The sequence below is a fragment of the Coregonus lavaretus genome (assembly GCF_964263955.1).
Source record: "Coregonus lavaretus genome assembly, chromosome: 26".
NCBI classification, from domain to species: Eukaryota; Metazoa; Chordata; class Actinopteri; order Salmoniformes; family Salmonidae; genus Coregonus; species Coregonus lavaretus.
Window position 1 is genome coordinate 42481920 of NC_140013.1, and position 19684 is coordinate 42501603.

A 19684-nucleotide genomic window follows, 5' to 3' on the forward strand; every position below is an offset into this window, starting at 1 on the left:
AGACCTGCTTGGGCCAAGAAACACGAGCAATGGACATTAGACCGGTGAAAATCTGTCCTTTGGTCTGGAATCCAAATTGGCGATTTTTGGTTCTAACCGCCGTGTCTTTGTGAGACGCGGTGTGGGTGAACGGATGATCTCTGCATGTGTGGTTCCAACCGTGAAGCATGGAGGAGGAGGTGTTATGGTGTGGGGGTGCTTTGCTGTTGACACTGTCTGTGATTTATTGAGAATTCAAGGCACACTTAACCAGCATGTCTACCACAGCATTCTGCAGCGATACGCCATCCCATCTGGTTTGGGCTTAGTGGGACAATCATTTTGTTTTTTCAACAGGACAATGACCCAACACACCTCCAGGCTGTGTAAGGGCTATTTTACCAAGAAAGAGAGTGATGGAGTGCTGCATCAGTTGACCTGGCCTCCACAATCACCCGACCTCCATCCAACTGAGCTGGTTTAGGATGAGTTGGACCGCAGATTGAAGGAAAAGCAGCCAATAAGTGCTCAGCATATGTGGGAACTACTTCAAGACTGTTGGAAAAGCATTCCAGGTGAAGCCGGTTGAGAGCATGCCAAGCAAGAGTGTGCAAAGCTGTCATCAAGGCAAAGGGTGGCTACTTTAACACTTAAAAAAAAAAAATTGTTACTACATGATTCCATATGTGTTATTTCATAGTTTTGATGTCTTCACTATTATTCCACAATGTAGAAAATAGTTAAAATAAAGAAAAACCCTTGAATTAGTAGGTGTGTCCAAACTTTTGACTGGTACTGTGTATATTTTGCTGCTGCTCGACAAAAAAAAAACTAGGTTGACCAACAGCATATCAACCAAACAATCAACAAGTCGACTAATTGGGGTCTGCCCTATCCTACATAGTGCACTACTTTTGACCAGGGCCCAATGGGTGACGCAGCTGGAATATCAATTCATCCATGCTATTGTATTGGTTACTGTTCAGTTCTTTATTTTGCGTTTGAGAAACTTGAATGTGCTTGTCAAAAGCTTTTTTTTATTTTTTATGGCGCCAACTGTCGAAGGACACGCATAGCGGTATTTTTTGTGAATGTATTCAGTTCAATTGATTACTGTCCGTTTGTGTTCCAGGAGTTTGGAGTGCCTGGTCAGTGGTGTGAATGAGGGAGTCATGGCAGACCACACCCCCCCGCTGGAGTCCGTCCAGATACTCAGCCCAGACCTCACGCTCCTCGCCTCGCCTCCCCCTGCCATGGTCAACGGCGATGGACCCCAGCAGGTACTGTCACATTCTCTAATATCTATATCTGTAATGTGTAGGCATTGTATACTTTATATGTATGTAGCTTTTGTTCTGGATCTCGCTTCCCCCTGCCATGGTTACCGGCCCCATCAGGACACCAGCGGGCACTGTGATAGAATATAGATGTTAATATATATCTATTATCTATAGCTGTGTTTTAACTGGAATTAGGATGTGTCCCTCTGTGAACTCTAAAGGTTGAAAAAATCAAATATATGCAACACATTTTCCAGCAACAGGTTTCTTTGCCAATGCACCACACAACCAATAAACAAAGCATACCGACTTTGGGCACTTCAATTTCATGGTTTGTCTTTTCAACACCACAATAAATAGACTGTCAATGTGGACAAACAGAAAAAAGCATCCCTCGCTACCTTGTAGGCTTAACCAGTATCAAAGGCTTGGCTTGACAATCTCCAAATGTCATTTAATTTTTTTTTTTTTTTTGTAACAGACGTCTCTTTCCATTAATCAAATTGCTGCTGCGCAGTTTGGATTGATTGATTGATTGATTGAAAAAAGACATACACATCATTTAAAAAGTGAACGGGACACATCTTCAGCTTTCACCTTATTATTTTGTTATTGGGAAGTTCAGTTATTAGCCTTTTATATATAGATAATGAATGATAGGCTATGGGTAAGCCTTTAACTTAAAGCTTGTCTCTTGCAAAATACACACTGGCCTCTCTCCTTTATAAAAACGCTCTTTTGCTCTTGGAGTACCATGAAAAGCTAGACTAGAATAGCTTGCTGGAAGAACAACTTTTTAGCATTTCTTATACTAATAGAAAATTGGAAGAGGGACGCAAGCTCTTGTTTTCTGATTGTTAAATACAGCAGCCAATAGAAGTCACGGCCACAGCCGGGGAGTTTGAAAGAAGAGAGAACGCGAGATGGAGGTAGGCTATAGCAGGTATTTGTTCAGCCCTGTAACCAATCAATCTTCATGAAGAGACTAGAAAGCGGTCTGCATCTTATACTAGTCCTATATTATTCAAGCATGTCGTTACAAAATGAAGATCAGGACAACAAAACGTTTAATTTAACTGTTGAAAGCGAGGACGGAATAAAGCAACACTAGAGAGAGGACATGTGCCTGTGTTGCACATTGCACAACATTAGGGGAAATATTATGAAAGGTATGCATGAGTCAGCCTACTAATTATACAAAGGTAAAACGGGCCCTATTATATTTCAAAATGTAAATCAAATTGGCCAGCCTATAATTAAATGTGTAGGCCGCGTGTCCTGCACCAGCATCAAGTTCTCTCCCAGGTTCATGGTTTGACAGATGGCCCACGCTCAAAATGATTAGCTTACTGGAGCTTGTTTCATTGACTTACCCAAGAGAGCATAGCTAAACTATATATACAAAAGTATGTGGACACCCCTTCAAATTAGTGTATTTGGCTATTTCAGCCACACCCGTTGCTGACAGGTGTATATAATCGAGCACACAGCCATGCAATCTCCATAGACAAACAATGGCAGTAGAATGACCTTACTGAAGAGCTCAGTGACTTTCAACGTGGCACCGTCATAGGATGTCACCTTTCCAACAAGTCAGTTTGTCAAATTTCTGCCCTGCTAGAGCTGCCCCGGTCAACTGTAAGTGCTGTTATTGTGAAGTGGAAACGCCTAGGAGCAACAACGGCTCAACCGCAAAGTGTTAGGCCACACAAGCTCACAGAACGGGACCGCTGAAGTGCGTAAAAGTCCTCTGTCCTCAGTTGCAACACTCACTACCGAGTTCCAAACTGCCTCTGGAAGCAACGTCAGACCAAGAACTGTTTGTCGGGAGCTTCATGAAATGGGTTTTCCATGGCTGAGCAGCCGCACACAAGCATAAGATCACCATGCGCAATGCCAAGCTTCGGCTGGAGTGATGTAAAGCTTGCCGCCATTGGACTCTGGAGCAGTGGAAACGTGATCTCTGAATCACGCTTCACCATCTGGTGATGGTCGAATCTGGGAACGCTACCTGCCCGACTGCATAGTACCAACTGTAAAGTTTGGTGGAGGAGGGATAATGGTCTGGGGCTGTGATGGTTCCAGTGAAGGGTAATCAATGTTTTTTTTTTACCCCCTTTTTCTCCCCAATTTCGTGATATCCAATTGCAATCGAGTCATGCGTCCTCCGAAATATGACCCGCCAAGCTGCGCTTCTTAACACCCGCTCACTTAACCCGGAAGCCAGCTGCACTAATGTGTTGGAGGAAACACAGTTCAACTGACGACCGAAGTCAGCTTGCAGGCGCCTGGCCCGCCACAAGGAGTCGCTAAAGCGCGATGAACCGCGATGAAAGTAAAGCCCCCCCGGCCAAACCCTCCCCTAACCCGGACGATGCTGGCCCAATTGTGCGCCGCCCCATTGAACTCCCAGTCACGGTCGGTTGTGGGATCAAACCCCAGGAGGCCCGTGAAGGGAAATCTTAACGCTACAGCATACAATGACATTCTAGACGATTCTGTGTTCCAACTTTGTGGCAACAGTTTGGGGAAGGCCCTTTCCTGTTTCAGCATGACAATGCCCCCGTGCACAAAGCGAGGTCCTAACTGCTTGTGTATATCGGTTCCTAACTTCCCTGAAAAGTTGCATATCGTGGGGGCTGTTAGATGCTAATGCAGTACGCAACAGGATGTTTTTGTGCTGGTCAAGGGCAGTCAAGTCTGAGGAGAACCAGGGGCTATATCTGTTCTTAGTTCTGAATTTTTTGAATGGGGCATGCTTATTTAAGATTGAGAGGAAAGCACTTTTAAAGAACAACCAGGCATCCTCTACTGACGGAATGAGATCGATATCCATCCAGGATACCTGGGCCAGGTCAATCAGGAAGGCCTGCTCGCTAAAGTGACAGTGATGAGGGGTGGTCGTTTGACCGCGGACCCGTTACGGACGCAGGCAATAAGGCAGTGATCGCTGAGATCCTGGTTGAAGACAGCGGAGGTGTATTTAGAGGGTAAGTTAGTCAGGATGATATCTATGAGGGTGGCCATGTTAACGGATTTAGGGTTGTACCTGGTAGGTTCCTTGATAATTTGTGTGAGATTGAGGGCATCTAGTTTAGATTGTAGGATGGCCGGGGTGTTAAGCATATCCCAGTTTAGGTTACCAAGCAGTACGAACTCTGAGGATAGATGGGGGGCAATCAATTCACATATGGTGTCCAGGGCACAGCTGGGGGCTGAGGGGGGTCTGTAGCAAGCGGCAACAGTGAGAGACTTATTTCTGGAAAGGTGGATTTTTAGAAGTAGGAGCTCAAACTGTTTGGGCACAGACCTGGATAGTATGATAGAGCTCTGCAGGCTATCTCTACAGTAGATTGCAACTCCATCCCCTTTGGCAGTTCTATCTAGACAGAAAATGTTGTAGTTGGATGGAAATGTCTGAATTTTTGGTGGCCTTCCTAAGCCAGGATTCAGACACTGCTAGAACATCAGGGTTGGCGGAGTGTGCTAACGCAGTGAATAACTCAAACTTAGGAAGGAGGCTTGTGATGTTAACATGCAAAAAGCCAAGGCTTTTACGGTTACAGAAGTCAACAAATGATGGCGCCTGGGGAGTAGGAGTGATACTGGGCTGCAGGGCCTGGGTTAACCTCTACATCACCAGAGGAACAGAGGAGGACTAGAATAAGGATACAGCTAAAGGCTTTAAGAACTGGTCTTCTAGTGCGTTGGGTACAGAGAATAAAAGGGGCAGGTTTCCGGGCATTGTAGAATAGATTCAGGGCATTATGTACAGACAAGGATATGGAAGGATATGCGTACAGTGGAGGTATACCTAAGCGTTGGGTAACAATGAAAGAGAGAGCGTCACTGGAGGCACCGATTTGAGCCGGTCTCCGCGTGTATGGGGGGTGGAACAAAGGAGCTATTTGAGGCAGTTTGAGAGGGACTTGGGGCTCTACAGTGAAATTGTATAATAAGAACTAACTGGAACAGCAATAGGCAAGGCATATTGACATGGGAGAGAGGCATAAAGAAATCACAGGTGTTATTCGAGAGAGCTAAAACAACAACTGGTAATGGCGATGAAAGTTTGGGCTGAGGCTAAACAGATAAAACAGGACAGGGTGCCGTGTAAAGGAACAGTCCAGCTGGCATCAGCTGTGCAGCTGAGTGAGCATAAGGTCCAGTGAACAGCAATGTGAGTCCGAGAGCAGTTCGAATTGGTGCTACAGCACAGGCGATCAGGAAGCACGGCTGTTGAATTGCATGTGCTAGCGGGCCGGGGCTAGCAGATGGATCTTCGTGGTCGTCGCAATGGGAAGCCATGTTGAAACTACATACGATTACGTCGGCGGGGCTTCGTGTCGACACTAGGAGGTCCCGTCCGGTTGACCGAGAGGTATATAGCCGGGAGATGGGCCTGGCTCGAGGCTAGCTCAAGGCTAACTGATTAGCCAACCACAACATCCATTCGGTTGCAGCTAGCTAGTTGTGATGATCCGGTGTTAAAGGTTCAGTGATTCAGTGATTCCGGCAGAAAATCCGATATGTTCTGGGTCGATAACGCGCTGTGCAGACTGGACGATAATAGTCCAGGCTAGAGCTGGCTGGTAGGTAGTGCAGGCCACGGACAATGGTGAAAAACCCGCTAACGGTGGCTAATAGCAAGTAGCTAGTTAGCTGGCTACTCCCGTCCGGTAGACAGAGATGTAGATAGCCGGGATATGGTCCTGGCTCGAGGCTAGCTCAAGGCTAACTGGTGCTTGCTTCGGGGGCAGTGGTGATTAGCCAACAGCCACATCCATTCGGTTGCGGCTAGCTGGTTGCAATCCGGTGTTAAGGTCCAGTGATTCAGTTATTCCGGCAGAAAATCTGATGTTCTGGGTGAAAACCGCTAACGGTGGCTAATAGCAAGTAGCTTGTTAGCTGGCTAGCTAGTTTCAACTGGAGATTCTAGATAAAAGATAAGTAAATAATAGAATCCCGTTCCACATTGAGTGAGGCGGGTTGCAGGAAAGTATATTTAGTAGAAGGATGAAAAGTGTGATGGGGGAAATATCTACAACAAAATACAAATAAAGAAAAAACAGGCTATTTACACGGACACACAACAGAGCACACGACCGCACTGCTACGCCATCTTGGAGACAGGTGTGCCAAGCTTGGAGCGTCATACCCAAGATGACTTGAGGCTGTAATCGCTGCCAAAGGTGCTTCAACAAAGTACTGAGTAAAGGGTCTGAATACTTATGTAAATAAGGTATATCTGTTTAATTTTGTATAAATTTGCAAAAATGTATAAAAACCTGTTTTTGCTTTGTCATTATGGGGTATTGTGTGTAGATTGGTGAAAAAAAATAATTTAGTCCATTTTAGAATAAGGCTGTACTGTAACAAAGTGGGAAAGGGAAGCGGTCTGAATACTTTACGAATGCACTTTGTGTGTATGTACCGTATTTTCCGCACTATAAGCCGCACTGGACTATAAGCCGCAGGTGTTTTAATGTTTAATTACCATATGTAAGGGTTCGTGCACAGAGGGGATTGTCGGGAAAGAGACAAACTGTCTCGCTCTCGTAATGTCTGTCTGTCTTGCTCTCGTTCTGTCTCTCGTTCTCTCTCGTACCACTCTCGGTTCCACTTTTACTTTTGCGCGCTACCTGTCTCACTCTTTTCTGGCCTCCAGTGTTGTGGCGTCTCTCTTTATGTAGTGTTGTGGCGTCTCTCTTTATGTAGTGTTGTGGCGTCTCTCTCTATGTAGTGTTGTGGCGTCTCTCTTTATGTAGTGTTGTGGCGTCTCTCTTGTCGTGTGTTTTGTCCTATATCTTTTTTTGTTCTTTAAAAAAAATCCCAGCCCCCGTCCCCGTCCCCGCAGGAGGCCTTTTGGTAGGCCGTCATTGTAAATAAGAATTTGTTGTTAACTGACTAAATAAAGGTTAAATAAAAATTAATTGACAGCTTTGTAACAGTCAGGTAGCAGGGAACAGTTACAGTACCAGTCAAAGGTTTGGACCCACCTACTCATCCCAGGGGATTTTCTTTATTTTTACTATTTTCTACATTCTAGAATAATAGTGAAGACATCAACTGTGAAATAACATATATGGAATCATGTAGTAGCCAAAAAAGTGTTAAACAAATCAAAATATATTTTATATTTGAGATTCTTCCAAGTAGCCACCCTTTGACTTGATGACAGCTTTGCACAATCTTGGCATTCTCTCAACCAGCTTAATGAGGTAGTCAACTGGAATGCATTTTAATTAACAGGTGTGCCTTGTTAAAAGTTAATTTGTGCGTTTGAGCCAATCAGTTGTGTTGTTACAAGGTAGTGGTGGTATACAGAAGATAGCCCTATTTGGTAAAAGACCAAGTCCATATTATGGCAAGAACAGCTCAAATAAGCTAAGAGAAATGACAGTCCATCATTACTTTAAGACATGAAGGTCAGTCAATCCGGAATATTTCAAGAACTGAAAGTTTCTTCAAGTGCATTCGCAAAAACCATCAAGCGCTATGATGAAACTGGCTCTCATGAGGACCGCCACAGGAAAGGAAAACCCAGAGTTACCTCTGCTGCAGAGGATAAGTTCATTAGAGTTACCAGCCTCAGAAATCGGCAATTAACTGCACCTCCGATTGCAGCCCAAATAAATGGTTCACAGAGTTCAAGTAACAGACACATCTCAACATCAACTGTTCAGAGGAGACTGTGTGAATCAGGCCTTCATGGTTGAATTGCTGCAAAGAAACCACTACTAAAGGATACCACTAAGAAGAAGAGACCTGCTTGGGCCAAGAAACACGAGCAATGGACATTAGACCGGTGGAAATCTGTACTCTTGTCTGATGAGTCCAAATTTCAGATGTTTTTGTTCCAACCGCCGTTTCTTTGTGACGCAGAGTAGGTGAACGGATGATGTCCGCATGTGTGGTTCCAACCGTGAAGCATGGAGGAGGAGGTGTGATGGTGCTTTGCTGGTGACACTGTCAGATTTATTTAGAATTCAAGGCACACTTAACCCAATTGAGTCGGACAGTTAAATGTTAAATGACTCACTACTGTAAGTCTCTCTGGATAAGAGCTAAATGACTCACTACTGTAAGTCTCTCTGGATAAGAGCTAAATGACTCACTACTGTAAGTCTCTCTGGATAAGAGCTAAATGACTCATTACTGTAAGTCTCTCTGGATAAGAGCTAAATGACTCACTACTGTAAGTCTCTCTGGATAAGAGCTAAATGACTCACTACTGTAAGTCTCTCTGGATAAGAGCTAAATGAGAGTGGGAGACACGGCCTCCTTCAGGCTGTTCTCTATAATTACCTGTGAGTGTTCCAGTCACATTGCCATTATCAGAGTTTTTTTTCCCCCCATTCTAGTAAATTCTTTCTATGGTTGCGTGACGTTGCAGGGCTGTCCGCGATAGTAGTTCTATTTCTAATGGAATGAATGTCCTTACCTTATTACCCCCTGCTGTCAGTGGTCAGCTGACTGATTCCCCCCATGTTCAATCTAATCCTCTCCTGTCTTCTCATGCCCTGTCCTTTTAACTGTCAGTGAATTTTATTTAAAGAATGCGAAGTCCCCTAGCAATTGTTTCTGGTCCTACTGTTTTGAGGGTGAGTAGACCGCAGAGTGAAGGAAAAGCAGCCAACAAGTGCTCAGCATATGTGGGAACTCCTTCAAGACTTTTGGAGAAGCATTCCAGGTGAAGCTGGTTGAGAGAATGCCAAGAGTGTGCAAAGCTGTCATCAAGGCAAAGGGTGGCTATTTGAAGAATCTCAAATATAAAATATATTTAGATTTGTTTAACACTTTTTTTTGGTTACTACATGATGTCTTCACTATTATTCTACAATGTCAAAAATAAAGAAAAACCCTTGAATGAGTAGGTGTGTCCAACCTTTTAACTGGTATTGTATAGGAAGATGTGGAGGGGAGGAGAGCTCTGGACCCCCTGACTGAGAGATGCAGGCTAGCAGTGTGTGTATAGCTCCAACAGCTATGGAACGAGGGGAATGGTCTTGACAGCACGATGCACCCACTAGTGTGGAGTGATCTGGCCCTGATGCAGGCTGAGCTGACAGTGAGGAGGATCTGTGGCGATGGCTGCTGACCGCTCTGCCTCTGACCTTTTACCAAGAGAGGCGATGCTGGCCGCTCTGCCTCTGACCTTTACAAAGAGAGGAGATGCTGGTATCTCCCAGGAATGAAGAGACTGAAGCTCAATTGACAGATTAAACAAAATTGGGGGTGCGGGTGCACCGATGCGTCAATCTAAGTTACATAAAAAAAAGCAATTTCTCCTGGCATCTACCAAACCCAATCCACTGCATCCGCCAGTGTCGCATTTCCACGTCTGGTGAAAGGTGGCAGAGCTAGAGCAGTGTTTGTCAGACCACGAGACCTCCCGAAAATCGGTCTTGTAGCGTCCGAACGGTTTGACCTTCAAACTATTATGACCTCTATGGAAAGGGGAGATTCTTACGAACACGATGGTGTTCTCTGTTTTGCTCTACGACCCCCACCAGTGTCACGTCTGAAGGTAACTGGTACCGGTTAAATTTTTTAAATTAAATTGAAGTATGAAGGTAGTTTTGTGCCTACCCAAAAAATAAGTGGTTAAATGTGTGTAAAAAAAAAAAGGACCGAAGCTTCGAAACCTTGTTTCTTATGATTCATTTTTTGACTGTCCTTTTTTTTTTTTTTATTCAACGCGTTTCTATAGGCTTTAATAGAAATGCCAAAATAAAGTGTTTATCAAATCATTTTTTTATGTATTTATTTTATATATACCTAAAGGGGTCCTAAAATTCTAAATCAAATATCTAAATGATCCATAGTATGACCTTCTTAAAACAATTGCATATGGCAGCTTAGAACCCCCCCCCCCCCCCCCACAACGTCTTAGACTCTAAAGAATTAAGATACTCTTTTGAAGAGGTAGGGTTTCAGATGTTTTCGTAATATGGACAGGGATTCTGCTGTCCTAGACGGAGAAGAGCTTGGACTGGGCTGATCTTTGGGTTGTCTGAGAATTTATAGCACGGCTTTTGATGATCCTTGGTTGGGGTCTGAGCAGATTATTTGTTGCTATTGCAAACATAATAAGATGGTGGTCCGATTAGTCCAGGGTTATGAGGAAAAACCATTTAGATCCACAATATTTATTCCACGGGACAAAACTAGATCCAGGGTATGACAGTGGCAATGAGTAGGTCCGGAGACATGTTGGACAGAACCCACTGAGTCGATGATGGCACCGAAAGCCTTTTTGGAGTGGGTCTGTGGACTTTTCCATGTGAAGATTAAAGTCACCAAAAATGTGAATATTATCTGCCATGACTACAAGGTCCGATAGGAATTCAGGGAACTCAGTGAGGAACTCTGTATACGGCCCAGGAGGACTGTAAACAGTAGCTATAAAAAGTGATTGAGTAGGCTGCATAGATTTCATGACTAGAAGCTCAAAAGACAAACGCAGTCATTTTATTTATTTTTTTAATTTAAATGTTCTGTCATAAATGTTAGCAACACCTCCGCCTTTTGTGGGATGCACCGAGGATATGGTCGCTAGGGTAACCAGGAGGAGAAGCCTCATTTAACACAGTAAATTCATCAGGCTTGAGACATGTTTCAGTCAGGCCAGTCACATCAAGATTATGATCAGAGGTCTTTGAGCGGGCAGGCCTTCCCCGGGAGGAAGAGCAACTCCGTCTTGTTGAGGTGGTGGGCCGACATCAAAGCTGAAATATCTGCCAGGCACACACACATGTCGCCACCTGGGTGTCAGAATGGGGGGTAGGAGAAAGGTAGTTGAGCGTTATCCGCATAGCAATGATAGGAGAGACCATGTGAGGATATGACGGAGCTGAGTGACTTGGTGTATAGAGAGAAGAGGAGAGGGCCTAGAACCAAGCCCTGGGGGACACCAGTAGTGAGAGCACATGGTGCAGAGACAGATCCTCTCCACACCACCTGGTAGGAGCGGCCTGCCAGGTAGGATGCTATCCAGGAGTGTGCATAGCCTGAGACGCCCAACCCTGAGAGGGTGGAGAGAAGGATCTGAAGGTTCATGGTGTCAAAGGTAGCGGGTAGTTCTAGGAGGATGAGAACAGAGAAGAGAGAGTCAGCTTTGGCAGTGCAGAGAGCCTCCGTGACACAGAGAAGAGCAGTCTCGGTTGAGTGACCTGTCTTGAAGCCTAACTGGTTAGGGTCAATAAGATCGTTCTGAGAGAGTTAGGGAGAGAGTTGGTCAGAGACAGCACTCAAGTGTTTTGAAAAGAAAGAAGTGATAGTTTTTGACGTCAGAGGGGTCGAGTGTTGGTTTCTTGCGGAGGAGAGCGACTCTGGCCATCTTGAATGCAGGATGCAGCCAGTGGTCAGGAATGAGTCGATGAGGGAAGTGAGGAATGGGAGATGGTCTGGAGAAGGGAGGAGGGTCGGGTGGCCAGACCTCACTAGTCGTAGGATGTCATCTGGAGAGAGAGGGGAGAAAGAGGTCAAGGCGTAGGGTAGTTCTGTGTGAGTGGGACCAGTGGACTCCATTATGCCTGTGATGGTCTAGGAAGGCCAATGTACACAGTCACCGACATAACCGTTGAGGTCTAAAAAGGGGAAGTCACAATTCTGTTTGTATGCTTGGAAATGCTTCTTAATAAAACCTGAAACATTATTATCTTGGCATTGTATTATTATTATTATTTAGGTTATACTTATAAATATGAATCAACAGCATAGCGCGTAAAAATTGTCTGTCCTCGGTTGCAACACTCACTACCGAGTTCCAAACTGCGTCTGGAAGCAACGTCAGCACAATAACTGTTAGTCGGGAGCTTCATGAAATGGGTTTCCATGGCCGAGCAACCGCACACAAGCCTAAGATCACCATGCGCAATGCCAAGCGTCGGCTGGAGTGGTGTAAAGCTCGCCGCCATTGGACTGGAGCAGTGGAAACGCGTTCTCTGGAGTGATGAATCACGGTTCACCATCTGGCAGTCCGATGGATGAATCTGGGTTTGGCGGATGCCAGGAGAACGCTACCTCCCCGAATGCATAGTGCCAACTGTAACGTTTGGTGGAGGAGGAATAATGTTCTGGGGCTGTTTTTCATGGTTCGGGCTAGGCCCCTTAGTTCCAGTGAAGAGAAATCTTAACGCTACAACATACAATAACATTCTGTGCTTCCAACTTTGTGGCAACAGTTTGGGGAAGACCCTTTCCTGTTTCAGCATGACAATGACCCTGTGCACAATGCGAGGTCCATACAGAAATGGTTTGTCGAGATCAGTGTGGAAGAACTTGACTGGCCTTCACTGAGCCCTGATCTCAACCCCATCGAACACCTTTGGGATGAATTGGAACGCCGACTGCGAGCCAGGCCTAATCACCCAACATCAGTGGCCGACCTCACTAATGCTCTTGTGGCTGAATGGAAGCAAGTCCCCGTAGCAATGTTCCAACATCTAGTGGAAAGCCTTCCCAGAAGAGTGGAGGCTGTTATAGCAGCAAAGGGGGACCAACTTCATATTAATGCCCATGATTTTGGAATGAGATGTTGGACGAGCAGGTGTCCACATACTTTTGGCCATGTAGTGTGTGTGTGTGTGTGTGTGTATATATATATATATATATATATATATATATATATATATATATATATATATATATATATATATATATATATATATATATATATATATATATATATATATATATATACACAGTGGGGAAAAAAAGTATTTAGTCAGCCACCAATTGTGCAAGTTCTCCCACTTAAAAAGATGAGGGAGGCCTGCAATTTTCATCATAGGTACACGTCAACTATGACAGACAAAATGAGATTTTTTTTTCCAGAAAATCACATTGTAGAATTTTTAATGAATTTATTTGCAAATTATGGTGGAAAATAAGTATTTGGTCAATAACAAAAGTTTCTCAATACTTTGTTATATACCCTTTGTTGGCAATGACACAGGTCAAACGTTTTCTGTAAGTCTTCACAAGGTTTTCACACACTGTTGCTGGTATTTTGGCCCATTCCTCCATGCAGATCTCCTCTAGAGCAGTGATGTTTTGGGACTGTCGCTGGGCAACACGGACTTTCAACTCCCTCCAAAGATTTTCTATGGGGTTGAGATCTGGAGACTGGCTAGGCCACTCCAGGACCTTGAAATGCTTCTTACGAAGCCACTCCTTTGTTGCCCGGGCGGTGTGTTTGGGATCATTGTCATGCTGAAAGACCCAGCCATGTTTCATCTTCAATGCCCTTGCTGATGGAAGGAGGTTTTTACTCAAAATCTCACGATACATGGCCCCATTCATTCTTTCCTTTACACGGATCAGTCGTCCTGGTCCCTTTGCAGAAAAACAGCCCCAAAGCATGATGTTTCCACCCCCATGCTTCACAGTAGGTATGGTGTTCTTTGGATGCAACTCAGCATTCTTTGTCCTCCAAACACGACGAGTTGAGTTTTTACCAAAAAGTTATATTTTGGTTTCATCTGACCATATGACATTCTCCCAATCCTCTTCTGGATCATCCAAATGCACTCTAGCAAACTTCAGACGGGCCTGGACATGTACTGGCTTAAGTAGGGGGGCACGTCTGGCACTGCAGGATTTGATTCCCTGGCGGCGTAGTGTGTTACTGATGGTAGGCTTTGTTACTTTGGTCCCAGCTCTCTGCAGGTCATTCACTAGGTCCCCCCGTGTGGTTCTGGGATTTTTGCTCACCGTTCTTGTGATCATTTTGACCCCACGGGGTGAGATCTTGCGTGGAGCCCCAGATCGAGGGAGATTATCAGTGGTCTTGTATGTCTTCCATTTCCTAATAATTGCTCCCACAGTTGATTTCTTCAAACCAAGCTGCTTACCTATTGCAGATTCAGTCTTCCCAGCCTGGTGCAGGTCTACAATTTTGTTTCTGGTGTCCTTTGACAGCTCTTTGGTCTTGGCCATAGTGGAGTTTGGAGTGTGACTGTTTGAGGTTGTGGACAGGTGTCTTTTATACTGATAACAAGTTCAAACAGGTGCCATTAATACAGGTAACGAGTGGAGGACAGAGGAGCCTCTTAAAGAAGAAGTTACAGGTCTGTGAGAGCCAGAAATCTTGCTATTAGGGTTAAGTGCCTTGCTCAAGGGCACATTGACATATTTTTCACCTAGTCGGCTCGGGGATTAGAACCAGCGACCTTTCGGGTACCGGCACAACGCTCTTAACCACTAAGCTACCTGCCACCCTATTTCCCCGAAATATTCGCATAACATCACAAACCCTGCTGCTGCGGTCATTCGATGGCACTAGCATATGTGCTTCAAAGAGAGGACGCCGTAATGAGAGAAATAATGTCGCCTTAGCTTCTGAAAGTAAGCCTTTTACAAGATTAAATAATGACAGAAGCTTTTGATTCTTATTAAAGAGATGAAGTCCAGACAGGCTACTTTAAGAATCAGCGAACTCACACCCCCGTAAAAGCACATGTCAATCAAAGCCACCAGCGTATGTCAGACACGAGCAAATATTTATCCTTTTCTTTAAACGTATATAAAAAAATAAAATAATCTAGGCCTACCTTAGTCTTTCAGAAAGTAGGCTATAAGATAATGAACTAGGGGCGGCAGGTAGCTTAGTGGTTAAGAGCGTTGTGCCAGTAACTGAAAGGTTGCTGGTTCTAATCCCCGAGCCGACTAGGTGAAATATCTGTCGACGTGCCCTTGAGCAAGGCACTTAACCCTAATTGCTCCTGTAAGTCGCTCTGGATAAGAGCGTCTGCTAAATGACTAAAATGTAAAAATGAACTGACAAGGACAGTATGAAGGGGACAGCTATGCTATAGTATGAAGATGAAATTGACCATCATTTAAAATAGAAACAAATACATGCAACACGTCCATAGTCTCCTGAGTGGCGCAGTGGTCTAAGGCACTGCTTTGCAGTGCTAACTGTGCCACTAGAGATCCTGGTTCGAATCCAGGCTCTGTCGCAGCCGGCCGCGACTGGGAGACCCATGGGGCGGCGCACAATTGGCCCAGCGTCGTCCAGGGTAGTGGAGGGAATGGCCGGCAGGGATGTAGCTCAGTTGGTAGAGCATGGCGTTTGCAACGCCAGGGTTGTGGGTTTGATTCCCACGGGGGGCCAGTATATTTAAAAAAAAAATATATATGTATGTATTCACTAACTGTAAGTCGCTCTGGATAAGAGCGTCTGCTAAATGACTAAAATGTAAAAAATGTCAAATGTATTCATCAGCCCACGCTGATTATCAACAGGGACAGTGTTGGAAAGATTTTTCAAATGATGAGGAACTATTTTAATTAGAATGGATGTGTATATATAAAATAAACGTATTTCATTGACATTGTGAGGTGAAGAAAAAAATGACTGAGAAGCCCAACTGGGCACTTTCCTACGTTTTGACATTTGCGAGAAGCAGGCCTGGTACTTCTATGCTCAGGTTCGCTACCACTCTGCCAACCATTAACAGGACAGAGAAAACCAGACACATGCTCATTGCTCACATGGAGTAGTAGTGGTGTTGTCCTGGAGTCATTACCTGTCCTGGAGTCATTACCTGTCATGGAGTCATTACCTGTCCTGGAGTCATTACCTGTCCTGGAGTCATTACCTGTCCTGGAGTCATTACCTGTCTTTTAGAGATGACTAACTACGGCATGATTCACTGTTTACATCCATTTTAGGTCTCCTCTCCTCTGAGGCTGGCTCCTGTTGTTTTATTGATACTTAACTAATGGTCCAGGTACCCAGCTGTTCATTTCAGCTTTAAATGGCACCCATCTTTTGACCACAGCACAATATGGGGAATATGGACCCAGTTGGGCAGCAGGCCCCTACGCTCTCACTGACGTAGCCTACACAACTTTTTATCTTTTTATATATTTGCTTTGTCATCTTGTTGGCAGCTGCAGCTTCTGTTTTTTTTATTTTTATACCAGCCTTCTGGAAAGGGTTTGTTTTTAATGTCTGTCCATGTTTGAGAGGGTGTGAGAGAGCGGGAGGGAGAGACCCAGGCGGATTGGAGGTGCATCCCAAATTGCACCCTAATCCCTATATAAATATATATTAAAATAATAGCTCTGATGTTTGTATGTTGTCTGTTTGTATATAATGTTTTCTTGTTTATATGTTCACCTGCCCGGGGACTGCAGACGGAAATGAGTCATTTTTTCCCAAGGGTACAGAGACGTATGTTTAGTTGTACGTTGTCCCTGTTCAAATAAACTTCATAATAATCATATAGTGGACTTGTTTCGACCAGAGCCCTGCACTATGAAGGGAGTAGGGTGCTGTTTGGGAAGCAAGAGGAGTGCAGGAGCTAGCTAGCTCTCTGTTGTTTATTCCTCTGGTCTCGGGAGAAACATCACTTCTCAAACCAACATCACTTCTCAAACCAACATCACTTCTCAAACTAACATCACTTCTCAAACTATGAATGTGAGTGAGTGTGTGTGGTCTGAGTGAGTGTGTGTGTGTGGTCTGAGTAAGGTGTGTGTGGTCTGAGTAAGGTCTGTGTGGTCTGAGTAAGGAGTGTGTGTTATACCCCTAGTGGTCTGAGTAAGGTGTGTGTGTGGTCTGAGTAAGTGTGTGTGTGGTCTGAGTAAGGTGTGTGTGTGGTCTGAGTAAGTGTGTGTGTGGTCTGAGTAAGTGTGTGTGTGGTCTGAGTAAGGTGTGTGTGGTCTGTGTGGTCTGTGTGTTATACCCCTAGTGGTCTGAGTAAGGTGTGTGTGTGGTCTGAGTAAGTGTGTGTGTGGTCTGAGTAAGGTGTGTGTGTGGTCTGAGTAAGTGTGTGTGTGGTCTGAGTAAGGTGTGTGTGGTCTGTGTGGTCTGTGTGTTATACCCCTAGTGTTGTGTGTCATAGCCAGGACTGATCTGTCCATGATACAGAGGGGAACACGGGAAAGGTTTTTATCCAGTTCACCACCAGTACTACCACAGAGATCTGTCCATGATACAGAGGGGAACACGGGAAAGGTTTTTATCCAGTTCACCACCAGTACTACCACAGAGATCTGTCCATGATACAGAGGGGAACACGGGAAAGGTTTTTATCCAGTTCACCACCAGTACTACCACAGAGATCTGTCCATGATACAGAGGGGAACACGGGAAAGGTTTTTATCCAGTTCACCACCAGTACTACCACAGAGATCTGTCCATGATACAGAGGGGAACACGGGAAAGGTTTTTATCCAGTTCACCACCAGTACTACCACAGAGATCTGTCCATGATACAGAGGGGAACACGGGAAAGGTTTTTATCCAGTTCACCACCAGTACTACCACAGAGATCTGTCCATGATACAGAGGGGAACACGGGAAAGGTTTTTATCCAGTTCACCACCAGTACTACCACAGAGATCTGTCCATGATACAGAGGGGAACACGGGAAAGGTTTTTATCCAGTTCACCACCAGTACTACCACAGAGATCTGTCCATGATACAGAGGGGAACACGGGAAAGGTTTTTATCCAGTTCACCACCAGTACTACCACAGAGATCTGTCCATGATACAGAGGGGAACACGGGAAAGGTTTTTATCCAGTTCACCACCAGTACTACCACAGAGATCTGTCCATGATACAGAGGGGAACACGGGAAAGGTTTTTATCCAGTTCACCACCAGTACTACCACAGAGATCTGTCCATGATACAGAGGGGAACACGGGAAAGGTTTTTATCCAGTTCACCACCAGTACTACCACAGAGATCTGTCCATGATACAGAGGGGAACACGGGAAAGGTTTTTATCCAGTTCACCACCAGTACTACCACAGAGATCTGTCCATGATACAGAGGGGAACACGGGAAAGGTTTTTATCCAGTTCACCACCAGTACTACCACAGAGATCTGTCCATGATACAGAGGGGAACACGGGAAAGGTTTTTATCCAGTTCACCACCAGTACTACCACAGAGATCTGTCCATGATACAGAGGGGAACACGGGAAAGGTTTTTATCCAGTTCACCACCAGTACTACCACAGAGATCTGTCCATGATACAGAGGGGAACACGGGAAAGGTTTTTATCCAGTTCACCACCAGTACTACCACAGAGATCTGTCCATGATACAGAGAGGAACACGGGAAAGGTTTTTATCCAGTTCACCACCAGTACTACCACAGAGATGGTGACTTGGGTACATAAACACACACACGGTCATGTTCCTGCGGGTCAGACATGAACCCCTCCTACTCCTCACCATGTCATCCAGGTCAGACATTAACTCCACTCTTCCCCTCTTCCCCTCTTCCCCTCCTCCCCACCTCCACTCCTCCCCTCCTCCACTCTTCAGCAGCAGACAGGCAGCAGGCAGCAGGCAGGCAGGCAGACAGGCAGCAGGCAGCAGGCAGGCAGGCAGGCAGCAGACAGGCAGCAGGCTAAATAGTCTCAAGTAACTGTCATTCTTCTCTCATTGACGCTGTCCTACATATTTGTCATTGTTAGTTGCGTTGTGAAAGAGGTGTGTGAGAAAGAGGAGTTGGATCAGTGGTATAAAGAAAGCTGTGTTGTGACTACAGGTCAGGTCCTTTCTGTGTTCAGTTATTACGATGGTTGTAGGCCTACTGACTGTACTAACTGGCTGCCTGCCTGGCTGAGACTCAGTCCTTCACCTGGTTATCTAGTTCCAGACTGTGGCTGAATGGATGTCCAGTCAAACTGTTTTCTTCTCTTCTATCCAGGTCTCTCTTGAAACATGTCATTTTATCACACGGTAACCAGGTTAAATATCCAGGTTAAATAACCAGGTTAAACAAGGTAACCAGGTTAAATATCCAGGCTAAACAACCAGGTTAAACAAGGTAGCCAGGTTCAATAACCAGGTTAAACAAGGTAACCAGGTTAAATAACAAGGTAACCAGGTTAAATATCCAGGTTAAATAACCAGGTTAAACAAGGTAGCCAGGTTAAATATCCAGGTTAAATAACCAGGTTAAACAAGGTAGCCATGTTAAATATCCAGGTTAAACAAGGTAACCAGGAGAAATAACCAGGTTAAATAACCAGGTTAAACAAGGTAACCAGGAGAAATAACCAGGTTAAATAAATAAAAAAATGTTTTCTATGCCATTTTACGCTACTTTATTTTTATTCTATCATGGCAGTAAGCCACCCTGGGAAAAACACGGCTCTACTCTTCTAGTCCACTTCAGAGTTGTGGAGTGACTGAAACCACTTCAGAGTTGTGGAGTGACTGAAACCACTTCAGAGTTGTGGAGTGACTGAAACCACTTCAGAGTTGTGGAGTGACTGAAACCACTTCAGAGTTATGGAGTGACTGAAACCACTTCAGAGTTGTGGAGTGACTGAAACCAACTTGAGTCAGTCAGACAGAAGCTCTAATTCAAAGCTTCAATCGATACTCCCCAGCAGTGGAGCTGTAAGTAGAAGCAGGAGCGCTGTTGTCTGTCTGCTGCAT

General features: G+C 44.8%; 1 protein-coding gene across 1 annotated transcript in view; it reads left to right on the top strand.

Moving 5' to 3' along the window:
- The window catches only part of fndc3a (fibronectin type III domain containing 3A), a 183242-nt gene that overhangs the window by 16174 nt on the left and 147384 nt on the right, over nt 1–19684 (top strand). Inside the window, exon 2 of the mRNA XM_084143025.1 lies at nt 1112–1259. Within this exon, the coding sequence (XP_083999151.1) occupies nt 1152–1259 (108 nt within the window). The 5' untranslated portion in view covers nt 1112–1151. The remainder of the gene's footprint in view (nt 1–1111; nt 1260–19684) is intronic.